The 19,223-nt window shown below is 35.6% G+C and overlaps 1 protein-coding gene across 1 annotated transcript in view; it reads left to right on the top strand.

The window, feature by feature from the left end:
- Positions 1-19,223, top strand: part of VWA8 (von Willebrand factor A domain containing 8) — a 519,173-nt gene that overhangs the window by 250,611 nt on the left and 249,339 nt on the right. Inside the window, exons 19-20 of the mRNA XM_044669384.1 lie at positions 4,117-4,223; positions 13,644-13,715. Of these exons, the coding sequence (XP_044525319.1) occupies positions 4,117-4,223; positions 13,644-13,715 (179 nt within the window). The remainder of the gene's footprint in view (positions 1-4,116; positions 4,224-13,643; positions 13,716-19,223) is intronic.

Raw genomic sequence — 19,223 nt, 5'->3', positions numbered from 1 at the left:
TTGCTACCAGTATAATGTTATATTGTCTGCTTTATGCACAACAGATTATCATTATGGGTTTGCATCTGGACCCTTTGTGGAGACTTTGGAAATTCTGAGTTAATTAAGTAGCATCTTTACTTTGAAAAGCAAAATTCTTTCCTGTTCATCCCTCAAAGAAGCTACTTTTCCTCACACAAACTATATATATGATGATACATTTAAGGTCTTCAAAAGCTGGCATCATGAGTTTTACTTCATTGTTTACCCTACAATATTACATTTCCTGTAAATGAATAATGCTTTCTATAAATGCTTGCCAAATGCATGAATGAATGGAGTGAATAAATGAAAGTATCCCAGTGTTCAAATGAAATTAAAAGATGCTAAGAAATTAATGATACAGATGATTCAGTATCACTTGAGGGACATGATAAACATGATAATAATGGCTCACATTTAAATAGAATACTATATTTTTATTATCCTATTTGATTCTTACCTCACCTTGTCAAGTAAGTACTGTACTTTTTTAGTCCCATTTTACAGATGATATAACTGAGGCTGAAAAATTTTAAGTGACTTTGCCAGGCTTCCCCACCTAGTTAATGTTGGACATGGCATTCAAGCTCCAGTCCCTCTTGATTCCCAAGCTTCTATTCTTTCCACTTTCTATACTGCCATACTGTCTCAATGAAATAATGTTATAGCATCCCTAGTCAGTTACTAGGAAGAAAGAAAAAATGGAACTCCACTTATTATTGCTCTGTGTGTGTGTGTGTGTGTGTGTGTGTGTGTGTGTGTGTGTGTGTATAAAAGGCCTCATCATTAAGAATTCTCTTGGAGGGACAGAATTAAAAGCTGATGAACATGGGGCCCACACTGTTATTCCTTTCCCCTTGTGTTCTTCTTTCAGTGTCAGGTCAGGCAGAATATATAGCCTTACTTATTCTGCTTTTCCCTCTGCTACCTTAGGTATTTGTTTCTTTTTATGTTTCCAACTCTCCTTAGGACAAATGACTAGAGTTGTAAAAAGAGTGCATATCAATTTAGAAATAAGAACTTTTACATTTTTTCTAATGAAGAGTGTTATGGAAAGGATGGCAGCATGGAATTCTGGGTGAGGCTGACCCTGTATTTTTCAGGGATTCCAAATGAACCTAAATTTGTTCATTTAGTGTTAAATATACTTCACATAAGTTTCTATTCAAGTTAAACCTATGCCACAAGCAAATGTCAAATTTATTCTTGTGCATTAGTGTTCTTTCTTGTCATACTTTTATAATGGGCCCATTTCAGAGATCTGTTGGCAATAAAGAAACAGGAGGTTTCTTAGCTTAACAAATACAATTCACTTTTTCCTGAAGACTTGAAAAATAAATATTTGGTGGGTTCTTAAATAAAGTATAGATAGGGTTATTAATTGATTATTAATTAGCTTGGTAACTGATAACTGAATCCTCCAGGTTCTTAGATACTCTTGGGCCAATAACTTGATCTGAGAAAGGATTTTCAAAGGAGAGGCTGTTAGATGACAACAACAAGGTTTATTTAATTAACAGGGATAGGTAGAGAAGGGATTGGGATTAACTAATTTAGAAACAGGTCTGGATTCCCTCCCACCAAGGTCCAACAGAATCTCTAAACTGATTTCACTAAAATCACCCAGCTGCCTAACTCAAATCCTATCCAGAATTTCCCTATAATGATATTTAGAATAAAGGAAAGCTGGAAGGTGAAACAGGCCCAACTGAGCAGATTAGGGATCTCACATCTGTTGCCCTCAAAAGGGTAACCCAGGAATCCTGCAGGTAACAGCAAGTATATCCATATTGGAAAGGGAGTAAGGCTCTTGACACAACTGTCCACCAGTGTGTTTGACCTAAAACTCAACTCTTTCCAGCCAGTGAACTCTTTGATGGGTGGTGATTCACAAAGACAGGATATTGAAAGACCAGATAACACCATCCAGGTGAAAGTCCAGGGAATAACTGAAAACACAGCCAGTCACTGACCCAATGTTCTGGAACCTTTTCTCTGCCTTTTGCTCTCTCTCACCTTCACTTTCCTTAATTTCCCTACAACATAATATATAAGTAAAGGAAAAGGGCAGAGAGATGAGATCTGTTGAAGAGGGAGATGGCCATTGAGGTTTGCTGTGCTTTGCTGTATCTTCTTCTGTTGATGTGGTGATTAGTTTGGGTGTTAGAACTTATTATTTTAATTGTGACTAGTTAATTTATGAAATACCTACTCAGCATGGGCTTAGATACTACAGGGGATAAATAGAAAATGTAAGGAACCTAATGAATAGGAAATGTAGCTCATAGTCACATTGGAAAGGCAAAACTAACAGAGGTGAAGCAATGAGAAGACAGTACAAGAGAACCTATAATTAAGTGCAAAATGGAGGGGCTGCACTAAGAGAAAGGAGGAGATCAGACAGATAGGGATCAGTCATGATTCATTGAAAAGGTTTCATGAAAGGATAGTAAAGGAAGTAAAGGGCAGAATCCCTAATGAGATGTCCTTTCCTTTTCCTGACTATAGTACTAACAAAGTCATCTTTCTTACCTAGTCTTGTTGAAGAGAAAGCTGATTAGAATGCAATATAGAGTGAACATTTCCTGCTATCTTCCTTTCCAGTGATCCTTTTCCCACCTCCTGACTTATCCAAGGACATTCTTAGATGTATCCAAATATTCTTAGATGATCTGCTAAGGGGTCTCATGTTTTAATAAAATTAGGACTCTAGTCCTTAGATTTTAATAATGTTTATTAGAATTGCTTGGATAAGTAAAAGAAGAGAGAGAGATAGAAAGAAGAGAGAAAAGGAGCCTAATCTCACTATCTAAATGGTTTTTTCAGCAGCACTCCCATCACCAAAGTTCCCTGGCAGAAAGACAGAGACAGAGAAAGAGCATGAACTTCCTGGTTAGCCCTTTTTATACCTCCCTCCTTTGTCCTGTCTTCACCCCCAGGTCAAGTTCAGGCTTACATATGCAGGTGATGAGACCCCAGAGAGGGGGGAGGGTAAATTTTTTTTCACACAATCACAAATCCCCAGAAAGTCCTCAGTATGTATATTGTCCTCTGTATCTGTATTCAAAGGCCTCAAAATCCTGTGGACCCAGGTTTGCTTGGTCTACCTGGTACAAAATTAAAAAAAACAAACAAACTATGTTCTAAAATAGCATCTCTCTTTGTGGTGGCAGAAAACTGGAAACTGAAGGGATGCCCATCATCTGGGGAATACAAGTCATGGCTTATAATTGTGATGGAATGTTAATGCGCCATATGATATGATAAGCAGGTTAATTTTAAGAAAAATATGGAAAGACTTACATGAGAGTATGAAGAATGAAATGAGCAGAGCCAAGAGAACATTATATATAGCAATAGAAATATTATTTGAAGAATGACTTGTGTCTGTTCACCTCTAGAGAAAGAACTGATAAATAGAAATAAACAAGGAAATAGTTTTATATATACATATACGTTTTTGTCAAATGATGCCTTCTTTTAGTGTGGGAAGGGGGAAAAAAGAGGGAAGTAACTGAAAATTTTAATGTAACAAATAAATTTTAAAATTAAAAAACCAAAACAAAACAACAGCAACAAAGCTAAGTCCCCAGGGCAAGGAAGGCACAGACAGATCTGATATGTCATGAAGGGCTATTTACTCTTTCTTTTTTATGTGGCATATGATGTTCTGATGTTTATTACCATTTTTGTTGTTTCCCCATTATGGACATTAGATAAATAATCTATAATACCACAATAATAATAACAATTATGATAGCCAACATTTATTTAATGCTTTAAGGTTTGCAAAGCACTTTGCACACAGTATCTCATTTGATTCTTATAGCCTTGAGAAGTAGGCACTTTTATTATCCCCATTTTACAAAGGAGGGAAATGATACTGAAAGTGTTTAAGTTATCATTTATGTCATTTAAATTGTAATTATCTGAAGTAGGATTCATACCTAGATCTTCCTGATTTTGATTCCAAATTCATCCCCTTTGTCAGTTGCTTTGTCATGTCATAGATCTGGACCCAAAATCATGTATGATTAACCTGATGTCTTTATCAGTACTACTATGATTCATTCTTTGCTTTGTATATTATTTTAGGTGAAATAAAATCTGGATCTCTGAAGATTGGAAATATTAGCATACCGGTCCATAATACCAATGAGAAAATGAAAGTGCCTGATGTTTTATTTTATGAAAATTTCCAAGTAAGATTCTTGGTCTTGAATATTCAAGGGTAGATTGCTTTAAATATAATAATGTTTACCCCACTATATTTGACTGCAGCAGTCACAAATGTGTCTGTATTGTTTTAATGTTATTGGTAAATTTAAAAGATCTGTTTTTATGACACAAGGTTTACCTGTTTATATTATCAGCATTTCCCAAAATATGCCCAAAATATAGAGAAAGATACTTTGGTTAACATAGTCATCTCTATATACAAGTGAAATCACACTGCCACAATATCTGTAGGAAACTGAAATTTTACTATAAAGATATATTGTAATAAGTCATATTACCAGTTTTTAAAAGCTGTGTATAAAATAAAGATGCTACTGTTCATCTCTTTTCTAAAGAATTGGCAAGTAAATAGGAGTAGGAGTGAAAGAGAAGTATCATTCACATACACATAGCATAGTAACCTTTTCTTCCTCCAAGCTCCTGAGTCTTTTTATTACATATGGAAAATAGTGCTGGGACTCTTTTTGTAGCTATTTTGCAAGGATAGGTGTAGATTTTTATATATTTTTATATTTGTAAATAAGCAATATTTTATGTTAAAATAATTTATACAAACTACAATTTTTTGCTTTAAAAAAGAATGCCATTTTTCTTTTCCCTCTCTGCACCTAGTTAAGTTATACATTTTTCCCTCATCTGATTGCTTCTACAGTGCAAGCAATGAAGCTAATGAACCAAAAAGTTAATAATATGTTATCCTTAAAATACAAAGAGGAAAAATCCCACTTGTCAACTAGAAAAAGACAATGATTATAAATAAAATTTGCTTTTTTCAAATGTTAAATTAGTATTACCTCTGCCAGAAAGTAAAGAATTGGTATTTCAGGAGTTTGTGATTAAGTACAATTAGGAAGTTGCCTTGGATGTCAAGACATGAAAAGAGAACATATCATAACAGGAAGACCTGAGTTTAAATTTTCTTCAGATAATTTCTAGTAACATGTTTGTCTCTTGACTCAAGTCAGCCTCAGTTTCTTCAAATGTAAAATGAGAATAATAATAGCACCTGGTTCTTCCTTCCCTCTTTTCCACTTCCTCCTTCCTCCCTTCTTGATCCACTAAGTGCAGGACCATGTCTTGTAAAACCACTATAATTTTTATGCACGGTGATGATAATAATAATAGCTAAATATTTATTCCTATAGTACTTTAAAGTTTTCAAAGTCCCTCACTTAAAACAACCATATAAAATAATTAGTAGAATTATTCTTTCCTTAGTCTCATGGGGGGAGAAATTTAAGAGCAGAGAGAAATTGAGTAATAGGATAATTGTCAGAGCCAGCACTTGAACCCAGGTCTCCTAACTCCCAAGTACAGAGTTCTTTAGATAGGCCAGGCTATCCCAAATTCTTATCATCTTCTTTTAATAATTCATTTTGGGGAATGCACCCATGGGTTAACAGATTTTTCCCTTGGTGAAATCTGCTATAATTTAAAATAATTTTCTTCCATACTATGTCTTGTGGGTAACAGATTTCATGAATAGACCCCCTGTTGGGTAAAATATCTCTTCTTAATATTAAAAATACCTCTTTCAAGCTACAAAGGGTATCCTATAGTTCTAGTACACAGATTTAGTGAACCAGTTTCAGTTAAGTGTGAGGATGACCTTACTAATTGCTATTAACTACTTTGTCAACATTTGTCTGGTTTTCCTTTTTTTTTTTTCCTAATTTACCTTTGTATGGAATCCTTTCTGCTCCTCCATTTTAGTTTCTCTTTTCTGAACTTTGCTGTCTTCCTTGTGTCATTCTAGTGGAGTGCATGACCTTCTTGGATGAAGCATATTAGATTTGCTTGTTTAAAGGCAGGATGATGTTTTCTGTTTAGTTTCAATCCATTTAACAAACCTTTATTAAGTACCTGTTATACCAGGCACTGTGCTAAGTACTTGGAATGAAAAAAAAAGGCAAAAAATAAATCCCAACCCTCAAGGAGCTTCTACTCTTTTTTTAGCTGAAAACTGGCTTTATTTGTATGTAAATAATCAGTGGTCCATCACCATTTCCAGTATGTGATGAAAGACATCTTGTGGATGTTTACAGTTGTTTATATAGGCTTTTGAAAGTTGATATAAATCATTGATTAGCAAAACCTACATACTCAAAATATGTTAGCTATTATAGTTAATAAATTCTGATACAATGTCTAAGCACTTTATTGATCCTGTCACTACTATCTTCAAACAATATTTTAAGAAAAGACTTATTAATATTATAACAGACCCTACTATTGATATACATCCCTAGAAAAGCAAATACTATTCCTATTTTTACAACTGACTATGATCATTTCTGTTATTTTTATTCAGAATCAGGAGATAGTCAACATGTGTGCTTAACATAAGAAGCACTTAAGCTAACTCTCATCAATCACAGTTAATTAACAATTGGGACTAACCTTTATAATACTTAATTGCATATAAGATGAATTAGTTTTATACTAAATGATATATGAAGAAATTAAATGAAACAAATGCAAGTTAAGCTGTTCAATTTGCATCCTAGACCCTTGATTCTAAATACAATTTTCTTTCAATGGCACCAAGCTACATTATGTGACACCAAATTTGGCTATCTGACTAGGTCTTAAACCATCTCTCCTTAGGAGTACTGCCAAAGTGGTAGGTTTTATTGCTAAAAGAAATCTTGTAGGCATGATATTGCTGGAGATAAAATTGCCAGCATGTGTGATCTTCTTTACACATTCAGTTTTTTGAGCGTCCGGTTTAGAGCAATAAGCATGCCTAGCCTAAACTCTACAAAGTTTAGTTTACCATGAATGTTACATTGATAGAACCCCCAAGTAAAAGAAGCCATACATTTTGCCAGAATATCCCCAGCCTTCTCCACCTAGGACATGTCCAACAAGTTCTTGCATGTGTTTTCATGCAACCCATGGATGCCCTCTGGTCCTCCAATCCTCATAAGGAAGACACCATCATCCTCCAATCCCCAAACGAGATGGGAGGTTCTCTGTTAACCATTACCTGTTACCACGTAAATATTTGTCTATTACCATGGGTATGTAAAGTTTGGGTAGTAACACAGCTGGTCATAAAAGTCCTCACTCCCCTCAATAAAGTTGCCATTGATTGCCACCAGCATCTTTGGTCCACGTCATTGATCACCATCTGCCCTCATGGATCTGCCTACATTCTTGCCCCTCAGGACCCCCAAACAGGTGGTCCCTGGTGATCTCTGACATTACTAACATTATTTCACTTCAGGTATTCTGCTCCTTTTTTTCCTGCTAGACTTCTAATACTCTCTGATCACCATTTATAAAGTTGGGAGCATTCTTTTATTTGAAGGCAATGTTGTAGGCTCTTCTAAAATAAAGTAAAAGCAAAGATATTACCGATTTAAAATTTATATGTTGTTTTTCCTCCTAAGAGCTTCTAATGGGACAGGCACCATGCAAACAAATATATACAAAGTAAACTAAATACAGGATAAATTCTCATAGAAGATGGAGTTTAAGTGGGGGGATTAAAAAGAAACCAGAGAGGTCAGTATTGTGGTACAGAGGGGGGCATAACCGTTTTGCAGGCTTTGCAGAATTCATTCTGTCAGTTAAGGAGTTTAGAATCTTGGGAAAAGTTCAGTTGGTCTTGGGACTCATGGAGAGAACCAGGGTCCATCTGAGCTCATTCTTGAGATTGAAACCTGGCCTATATTTTGCAGCTTTTCTTTTGATATTTGTTAATTTAGCTAATTCCTTTGAATCTCCCTACCATACCCTATTCCCATTTTCATTCTTCCTGCCTGAATTCTTGTGAGGGTTTAAAAGGAGGGTAGTTCGGAGTGTTAGTTTAAACTTGATATTTTAAATAATCAAATACGGCTTACCCTTGCAACAAATTATATATTGAATCTTTATATCCAACTTTCCTAACCCCATTGATTACAAAACCACCTGAGAGCTGAGTTAAGACAGGTCCTTTCTCAGTCTCACATTCCTGCCTCCCTTCCCCCACCTGAAGCTTTCTCTAAGCGGCTGTTAGGGCTACCTTGTATCCTCTACCCTGCCAATCTATTGTCTTCTAGACAATAAACTCCGTTTGGATTTAATCAAGACCTTCTGGTTACTTCATTAGATTAATAAGAGAGGGAGGAAGAGAGAGAGGAATAACATGCTCTCTGGAGTTTAAGGGAAGCTGAAGGTATCCATTTTGAAGGAAGTGTAGCTTCAATATTTCCTTCCAGTCCCTTCCTTTGAAACTGATTAAAGCCTCAAGTCAGTTCCAAGCTGGCCGTGGCTGGCTCTAACCTTGCTCTGTAAAAGTGTCCTTTTACTTGAAGGGCTCACTCTGTTTCCCTTCAGTGTTTGTCTCTAACTAGGTCTCAGTCTGTTTCCCTGCTGCTATTGCCTGCCTTAGATTAACTCATCATCTCCCTTGCAACCCTTGTTACCTCAGTGTTATACTCCCTAAACTCAGACATTCCCTTATTTCTCCTACTACCTCAACTACCAACCTTCATCATTGTACCTTCTTCATTCACTGTATTGCCTTAGGGATTCACAAACCCTTATCCACAGTGCCTAACCTATAGCCTAGTCCCTTGATTACCTCCAGCCTTGGTTCCCTTGCCTTGCCTTATTCCCTATTCCTACCAGCTATTACCCCTAGCTTCAGTCCCATATTACATCCTGCAGATTCCCTTATTACAGTATTCAGAGCAGAGAAGGAAGAGCATTCTCGGCACAGAGGACAGCCGGAGAGAATGCACAGAGCTGGAGATGGAGTGTCTCACTGGGGAACAGCCAGTGTTACTGGATCAAGTATATGTTGCCTTTGATGGATTTGTGATTCCTAAGATTTCAGGACTCATTCTGGAGGTGCACAGCACAGCCTATGTGTCAGCTTCTTGTCCATGTCTTATGTAAGGGAATACCTTTTGTTGGTGGCTTTTCTCTAGATATATTGTCAATGTGTGAGTACCCGTAAAGCATGCACCATTGATTATATCTGCTTACTAGATAATCAGCCCACTATTTATTTGAAATTATTCTCCCTGAGCAGGTACTTTATGTTAATTCCCCTGCACAGTTCTTTATTGATAATATGCTGCAGCCTCCTCCTGCTTTCTATAGGCTTCTTTATGCCTTTTGTGTAACCTTCAACTTTAATTCTTTGGATAAGTAGGTATTTTGTAACTCATATCCATGTAGCATTGTCAGAAACTTACTGATGTTAAAAAGGGAGAAATCTGGGGTCACTAAAAGTATTGCCCAGTTTTCAAAAAGAAATCCAGCACATTCTCTTATTATTCTGTTCCCATTGTCCTAACAGCCCAAGTTATATCAATATCATTTATGTCTTTATCTATATCTTATGGAACAACTTGCCCATCTAACTGCATATCATACTGTGGACAATTGGCATTTTTAATCTACTTAGTTTTGCCTGTATAGATAGTTCGATCTGAATTCCTAAATTTGGATTGTGTTTAGGGATTCTGCAGTGTTCTGGATTTTGAGGCAATATATACGTGGGACTTATAGGCTTATCTTTTTTTACTATACCAGAACCATTTTATCCAACATATCTTTGCCTTCCCTTTCCCATGTTCATTGCCTTGGAGTCATTCTTTGCATTGGAGTCACTGAATATTAAAGTGTGTGTTGATTTAATATTAAGGGTCCATTAAGTTAATGCAGAATTTCTCTATCTTTTCATCCTTTCTGCAAAAGAAATTGATGTGTGACCTACAATTATCTCTTTGTTGGGTTTTTGTATACAAGATGACTAAATGACCTAAGGAAAAACCATTATTACCTTTTGCCTGGTATTAGCCTTCTGCTCAGGCACCCAGCTTCCAGTTTCTTTTGTCTCCAATCTATGGCTATAAAGTTGCAGAACTGGTAGGAAGAATTTCCTCATATATATTTATTACTGAAATCAACATGCCAAAATCCATTCCCTTAGCCCCCCCCCAAAAGCATAAGTCAGATTGTGGCAGTATCCTTAAAAATCCTCAATAGCTCCTTGATTCCTCTAGGACAAAATATAGCCCAGCATTGAAAGCCCTTTCAAATCATACTTCCACCTATCTTTATAGACTTTTATTTAGTATTACTCATCTCTACACAATCCATTCCAGCTATATTTGCTTACTAATTGTGCTCCAAATTTAATAATCCTCCTACCTCTGTATATAGGCCATATCTCATATCTTAAAGATCTTCCTCCCTTCCACCTCATAGAATACTGACACTGTGCTAGAGCAGAGAGTCATAATATTTTTTGTGTCATAAATCTTTTTGGTGAAGCCTATGGACCCCTCAGAATAATGTCTTTTTTTCCAATTCATATCTGAATGGAAGGAAATGCTAGATTTCAGTTAGAGGTAGTAAAAATAAAAATTTTGCCATCCACATTCAGAGACCCCCAGAAACCTGTCTAAGGACCACTTAAGGGTCCATCAACCCCTTATTAAGAATCCCTATTCTAGACTCAGCTCAGCTGTCACCTCGTAAGCAAAGTCTTTCCTGATCCACCTAGATGCTAGTCTCTCTCCCTCTTCAAATTGTATTGTATTTGCTTATCTACAGATGTCTTTTATTGTCCCCTAGTTTAATGTAAGTTCCTTGAGGGGAGGGGCCATTTTTTATTTTAGTTTTCTATGTCCAGTACCTAGCCTATTGCTTTGCATATGATAGATTTAGAGTTGCATTTATTTTTTATGATCCCTTCATTTACAGATAAAGAAACTGAGTAATAAAAATGTTGAGGGAATTACCCAGTGGGGACACACAACTATTAAATATGATCAAACCAAGAATTTGAACCCTCCAAAGATGATACTTTACCTGTTTGCTAAGAGGAAGTGAGTTGTGGATGAGTTCACTCATGGTGGATGCCCTCAACCTTTTTCAAGGCCCTAGAAGATGAATCTCTCAGCAAAATGTTACGTACTTTATCAAAAGCAGCAATTATATTGTATTTACATAGCTGTTTTTCCTTGTGACAGGGAAGTGCTCAATTTGGAGCATGTTGGGCATGGTGTTTATCTAGAAATGCCTGATGCAGAAACAAAAGGAGTGAATAAAACCTCTTATTTTTGAGCAAGTAGGAGGTGAGATCATCTGCTGTGAGAAAGGACAATGGAAATGGTAGGGGCTTAAGGAGAGTTTCTTTGTAGGAAAAGAATTCCATAAGGGAAATTAATCTGTTACATATTTATCAAAGGCACCAAATAGTGTTTAAAATACTATTATAATAAAGACATGCCATCTAACTGTTTGGCTTTTAAAATCAAGTTGGCTCAGGAATTGTCTTTGTTCCATTTTTTAGCTATTTCTAAGAAGTCTTGATAATTAGCCAATCAGCTAAAAAGGCAATAATGTTTAAGAAAAATTTTCCTTTGGTGTGGGTGATTAAGATTTTGAAACATTAATTGCCATTTGTGCAAGCATGGGCTTTTAAAAAATTAAGCCAATTTGCTCCTTTAGGGAGTCTTTAAACAATAACGACCACATCATCTTTTGTATCATTACAAATGAGTCTTCCACTAAAGCTATGCTTCAGTGACTCATTGTGGAATAGAGATAATCCTAGAATGGCTATGCCAGGAGAGTACAGCATAAACTCTGCCAGATTCTCCCAAACTGAAAAATCTTCAAGTGTGGGTTTAGAAATAGATTGTGTATATTTTCTGTTTTCTAGCCTTGCTAAATTCAGAGAGGCTCAATACTAAAAGCCTGGCTACATAATTCATAAAACCAGAATTTTTGGAGGGGTTTACTTTTTGTGGAGACTATTCTTAAGTGAATGATACAACTTTCCTCTTGAATCCATCAATCTAGAAGCATTTATTAAGGACCTAGAACCATGTTGGTAATCCTATGGCACATATGCCAGATGGGGCTTCTCTGCTTCCCTTCTCCACACTTGCCTGAGGACATTTCTCCCATCATCCACCCCTCTGCCCAGCAGCCCAATGGGAGCACTTCCTCCTTCTCCTGTGCAGGATAAGGCAGGGGCTCACATGAGAGTTGCAGTTTGGGCACTCAGTCTCTAAAAGGTTCACCATCAGTCGCCTAGTATATGCCAGGCAATGAGGATGCAAAGAATGGTATCAGTCTCAGCCCTTGGGAAACTTTGGGTCAAGCTGAAAGGGTACAGACAGCCCAGGTATAAGGTAATCTGGGGGCATGTAAAACTATGTTAAGGCATGAAGTAGAGTAGGGATTATGAGAGAGAGAAATGAGACGAGAGCCTGAGCAAGAGCAACAATCCCTGAAAGGCATGGAGAGAGGATTTCTCATGAATGAGGAACAGAAAGAAAGCCAGTTGGGCTGATGGAGAGTGTGCTTGGAGGAGAATAATGTGTAATAAATCTAGACCAATGATGGGCAAACTATGGCCCGTGGGCCAGATGCAGCCCCCTGAAATGTTCTATCAGGCCACACAGCATTATTCCTAATCTAACGAATACAATGAGTAGGATACAATACAATGAAACTTCAAAAGAGTTGCCTTAGAAACAGACTGAAAGATGAGCATTTCCTTTCCTTTGACCCCCTCTTTAAAAAGAGGTCAGCCCATCACTGATCTAGACAACTGAAGTATCTAGAGAGAACATTTCACTTTGCTCAAGATTAGCGACTTTATTGATTGAAGAATTGTAAATGAAGCATTTCAATATATTCAGTGTTCGTTCAGAAACTACTCATTTGTTTTGAAAGCAAAGTCATATACTTTAAAAGATGGGTTGGTATAAACAGTATTTACAAATGACTAATTTTTAAAGGAAAGAAAAAGGGGATAGGGAGGAGAAAATCACAAGTTATGATAGAGTCTCTAATGACCTACTTACTGATAACCTATTTGCAGAATATGATGATGATGAGAAATAGGATTTCTCCTTAGGAAGAATTTGATCACAAAAAAGCTTTAATTTTATGATAATCACTTTTACCATTTGAACAAAAAAAGTGTATTTTTGTAAACATTTAGCATTTTAATTTAGCATAAGCATCTTTATCAAAGGTAATTCTTAAAAAGTTATATGTTAAAGCCCAAGTAATTTGGCAAACTCTAAATGGGGTTATTAACACCATTAAAATAGTTGGTATTTTTAATAGATAAACTGCATAATTTTAGGACTGAAGATTTTAATTAAAGTATAAACATGTTGGAAAACTTGTCTTTCCCCATTAACTTAGTATTACCCAAGTAGAATTTTTCAAAATCAGTGCCTTCATCGATTATGCACATTTTATTTGTTTGCTTATAATTATCTTTTTAATAAATTTTTGGAAACTGTTATGAGAACTTTTTTTCAGTTTTCCTCAAAGTAATTTATATGTCAAATAAAAGATCATTGGCCCATAATTCACCATTAACTTGAAGTTGATTTACTCTCTTTCTTTAGCACATGATACTGATGGAAGATATGCTCAAAGATTTTCTTCTGGGAGAACATCTGCTGTTGGTTGGTAACCAGGTGAGTTTAAGCGACTACTATTATCTTTTGTTATATTTACAAAACTATAGCCTACTTAACTGTTTTTTGTATGATTCATATAGAGATTCTCTTGCTTTTTAAAATTTAGAACCAAAACAAGTATTGTATTTAAGTGATTTATTAAGAGCCCCAGAACCCACATGTGTAGAATTCCAACGTGGAGACAACCAGCATTAGTAAACTACTTTGAGATATATCTGAATTTTATGTAAAATAGATATATTTCCTTGAAAGAAGAGGAGTTTCAGGAGGTTCTGAAAACTTACATGGTGCCATGTTAATAAATCCTAGGATATAACTTGTTTGTCCATGTTTGTTTGCATGTGGTCTCCTTTGTTAGATTGTAAACTCTTTAAAGACAGGGACTCTTTTCCTTTCTTTGAATCCTTACCCCTTAGGGCAGTGACTGGCACATAGTAGGCACTTAATAAATGCTTATCGTCTAACTCATGGGTCACCACTGATGAAATAATCCCTTGTTGATGAAATAATGTACCTTTTGTGGAACTCTGTTCTCTCCACTTTAGGCATTCAGGTAGGACATTCCATCAAGAAGTTTTAGGCAACTTTTCTAATCTTCAGAGTTCCTTTTTTTTATTTTCTGTGGGAGGAGGATCATCTATTTGTGACTCCTTCAACAATTTTGATCCATTTTGGAATTATTCAGTTTCTCTAAAGAAAAGTATCATAAAAACAAAAATGAGACAGGGAGAAAGAAAGAAAAGAACCTTTGTTATCTTTGCCTCTCCTCTCTTTTTTCTTCTTTTCTTTAAGGGTGAATAGATCCATATAATCTGGCTGATTACTTTCAGTCTGAGCAAGAATACAAAAGTTTAAGATTCAGAGAGAAAGTGAAAAATGTAATCAGTAGGAATTTAAAATGAAAAAGCTAAGGCAGTGATGGGCAAACTACAGCCTGTGGGCCAGATGCGGCCCCCTGAAATGTTCTATCCAGCTGTTTGACATTATTCCTAAACTGATGAATACAGTGAGTAGGATACAAGACAATGAAACTTCGAAAGAGTTGCCTTAGAAACAGACTGTCGCAGGCATTTCCTTTCCTTTGGCCCCCTCTTTAAAAAGTTTGCCCATCACTGAGCTAAGGATTTATGCATTTGGTATTATACCAGATTTCATAAAGGAGAAACTATAAGATTCAGATCAAAGTAATTATTCATGATTTTTTTGTTGCTGCTTGGAAAATAAAATTTGTGAATAAAAAAAATGTTTTGGGTATGACTAATGTGAAACAAAATACAATCATGTGTACATACATACATAGAAAAATAACATGCTTTCCTTTAATGAAATTTTGATTTTTTATGAACATACAGAGTGGGAAGATAAAAACTGATCATACATACATTGTCAAGTCTAAGTTACTCATATATGTTCATTGAGATCAGTGCCTCTGGGTATATTGGAATGTATAACAAGTTGGAACTTCTCTCATTCGTGAAAAAATATCTGCCTTCTGGTGTATGTAGTGTGACTATTAAATAACTCATTTAACATGTTAATGAAACACTGTGCTGTTTTAATGATTCTTTCACTATATGATATATCTTGCTTTCACCTTTTGAAATCCAGGATGGAAATCATTATATATCGCTGGCTATCATCTTCCATAAATGGAACTTTTTACTTTAGAGGAAAAAAAAAGAGAGCATGTTTACATTGAGGATTTACTCTTTTATGTACATTGTCAGAATAGTTTTATTTTAATTTTATTATAAAACTCTAAAAGCTTTTCAATACTGAAAATAGATTGTCAGTTTATATCCTTTCAGTTATTTGCCTCCCATTCAAATTGGACTACTTGCCATTCCTAAATATTCCCTGTACTTTCCACCATCCAACTGTTCCTGTTGTTTCCACAGCCTGGAAGGCCTCCCTCATTTTACTCTCCATCCTACCTATTTCAATCCTACCATTACTTCAAAGAACAGTTTATCAGTTACCTTCTCCATGAAGACTTGGAAAATGATCTTTCCTTTCTTTGAACACCTTTTGTACTTTTTACTTCTCTTGTAAGTTTCTGTGACAGAGCCATTTAATTACCTGACTTGACCTGAAGCAAATCATTTAACATCTCCAGACTTTAGTTCCCAAAAAATCTGTAAAAGGAATAAATTGCACTAAGTGGTCTTTGTGGTTCCAGATCTAAATCTATTAATTTATCATCCTTTTCTTTGCTAGATTATAAACTCCTTGAAGAAAGGGACTGTCTTCTTCATCTTTGCCCTTCTTATAGTTTCTTGAATGTAATTAGGTACTCAATAAAAATGAATTAATGAAAGTGTATCTTATGTTATGAACCCTCTTAGAAAAATGCCCTTATAGATAGCTAATACGCTTTGGAAATAATTTAGACTTGGTTTGATGACTTTCAAAAGATTCACAATCAGATTTTCTGAATTCCTTCACTTATAAGATTGTATCCATTGAGTAGAATATATACATACATCAGAAACTCATGATTTTGGTGTTGCTTCCCAACTGAAGCAAAAAACAAACACTCTTATAGACATAAAAGAGTTTTGGCATCATCCCTGGTACTCATTAGAAAAGTATTGCCATCTGAGTCAAGCATAACATTTTTCTAAACATATCTTTTTTAGTCTAAGGTGCTAAGTAGAGCATCTTTTTACCTGCCCCAGTTCTATCTTTCCTTCAGTTTCTATATGCCATATTGTAGAAGTAGGAAACTTTTCAGGACACTATTATAAGAAAAAATAATATGAGTTGATGGAGGTACCACTGATTTCACTCTTTTATTTTTTTTTATGTAAGAGCAAGAACAAGGCTGTCAGAAATATATCCAATTAAGTTTAGAGAAATTTTTATAACATCTAGACCCAAGCCAATAGGCCTGCCATGAAGCCAAGTCAGGGAATGGGAGCTAGAGGGCTTCCAAGAAAAGATTTTGCATTCTGTGTCTCTTTGATCGCATTTCCATTGGAGTCCAACTCATTTAGAAGTTTTCATTTGATTCTTACGTGCTCCATTGTAATCAATGACACAGATGTCTTGTCAAAAGTTTTAACAAATGCCCTGGCTCATTTCTTCTCTCTTCTTTATTCTGAGTCTTTTTTTTTTTTGCACTTTATTCCCCAAATCTGCTTCCCTCATAATATGATAGAAACAAACCAAAAAAAGCAAAAGTTGGTAAGGGTGGGGGAGTAGTTTAAGGTTTCAAACATTAAGTTCCTATAGTGAGAATATCATTTACATATAAAGTGACAGCCATCTGGAAACAGAAATGCAAACCCTTTTTATGTGATTTTTTTAAAGCACAGTGAACCATTATACATATCCAATAGTACATCTCAGTTTCTTTGTGAAATATTAGATGATCATCACTACAAAATCCACCCATGGGAGAAGCTTTGGATTCCTGATCTAATATATTCAACTATGAATTTATAAGCATTTATGAAGTGTCTACCTACTGTCTATGAAACCAAAAGATATAAAAAGTATTATGGTACATTGAACAGAGCATGGGCCTGGGAACCAGAAAGATGTTGATTTCCAGGCCCATATCAGACATACTTATCGTATGACCTTTGGCCAGTAATATCTAATTCAAATACAAGTGGGGACCATTAATCCATGCATAGAAATCTCCGCAAGTGGCATACTGACTTGGTTCTAAAATGTGATAGTATCTCTGTTTTGTTTTGTTTTATTTTTATTTATTTATTTTGTTAGCATTTCCCACTTAGAGTGTAATCTGGTTTGGGCTGCACTCAGAAGTGAGGTGGGCCTATGCAGCCTTTACCCTAAGCAGCCTCTTAGACAAAGTTGCAGAGAAGGTGCTAAGTTGAGGGAGTCCCCTAAATCAGTGAAATCTAGTCTTCATTCATCTCCCTCTATGTGTGAGGTACTGTGCTAGGCATCAGAGATACTAAGCCAAAAATGAAATCATCCCTGCCCTTAAATAGCTTAGATTCTCTAGAATGAGCTGATGATATTTTGTTTCAAATTATAGTGAATGCCCTTTAAAAATGAAACTGCCATTAGACAGATATAGACTGCTTTGTTGTCTGTTTGCAAACTAGGAACTGGCAGAAAGCCCTGGAAGAAGCTTTCTAAACAGTGTTAAAATTGTAAATTTAGATGTGCTTGGTAAGTTTGCTCTATTACCCATGGCAACATTTAGAATGAGAAAATTAAAAAAGAACAACTGTTGATTTGAGGTATTTTAAATCCAGACACACCCTTTCCTCAAAGATAACACCATCTTTTCAAGGAATTTACAATATTGGATGAGATTCACATGTGTTGGGTAGCTAAAAGACTTACAAACTATAGATCACAACAAAATACTGAAATGGAAAAAAAAATCTAGCTCCTTGTGTCTTATTTCAGCAAAGTAATGTTCAAAGCTCTCTTACCCTTTATACCATGATTCAACATTTTAATGTAAGAAATAAAATGGATATAAAAGGATAGATTTAAAAATATTATGGTTTTAAAAGATTTATTGGTAGTCATTAGAAAAATGAAGCCACGTGCCAAGCTGAGAGTCATTTTAAAAGACCCGCGTCCTGTTACCTCCCTTCTCTATCCTGCTCTGCTCCAAATCACCAAATGAGGCAGAGGGAGGAGTTACAGCGAACTATAAAACAATAATGTGACCACGTAAACATGGAGGTGCAGGAGAAATTAAAGGGAATTTTGGGAAAACTAAGGACTTATGGAGGATGAAGTCCAAGGTTCAAAAATCTCCATTTATACACTGAATAGGATTGATAGCCTGCAACATGGCACTTTCAGGAAGTCAAGTGCAACTACCTTTGGGCAAAATAGGAATGAAGGATCACCTCAAAATTGTGCCTCAGATGGCCACCCAGTTACCTGATAAATATCATAGAACCACAGCAGTAGAGAAGTACACATTATTTTCCACCTGATGTAATTACAGCAGCACTTAGGCCTTCATATAAACTGTAACTTTCATGCTGTTCCTGATCATAGCATTGCTTTCTATTTATTTCAGGCAAAGTATAAGGGAAAAAAGAAGTAATGGTCATTTTTCCTCAGGAGAGCCTTTTTTTTCTCTGCCCCAAATGCTTCCTCCAAAATAAACTTGCCTTTCTCTTACTCTTCCATAAATGCTTTCTGTTTGATTTAAACATTCACATTTGAAAAATAAGAGCTTTTCTGTACATTTTTACTCAGTAAACTTGGGGCTATAGATTTTATATTTGTAATCAGAATGTTTTTATCTGTCTTGAAAATTACTCTAATACTGGACAGATGTAGTTTAAAGAAAAAAAAAGACTTAATGAGCAGAGTTCATCTAATATTTCTAATGCTTTATTTTTCTATATAACGATTTGAAGTTTATTTGATAGTTTCTATAAGAAGAGTTTCTACAAATACAATGATTCCCAGTAGAAGCAAATCTATCTATAAATTACTGTGTAATTCCTAACAGATGACAAAGTTAGGAACTTTGTATTTGGATGATATAAAACA

The sequence above is a fragment of the Gracilinanus agilis genome, chromosome 3, assembly GCF_016433145.1.
Source record: "Gracilinanus agilis isolate LMUSP501 chromosome 3, AgileGrace, whole genome shotgun sequence".
Taxonomy (NCBI): domain Eukaryota; kingdom Metazoa; phylum Chordata; class Mammalia; order Didelphimorphia; family Didelphidae; genus Gracilinanus; species Gracilinanus agilis.
This window is presented reverse-complemented; position numbering and strand designations above follow the sequence as displayed.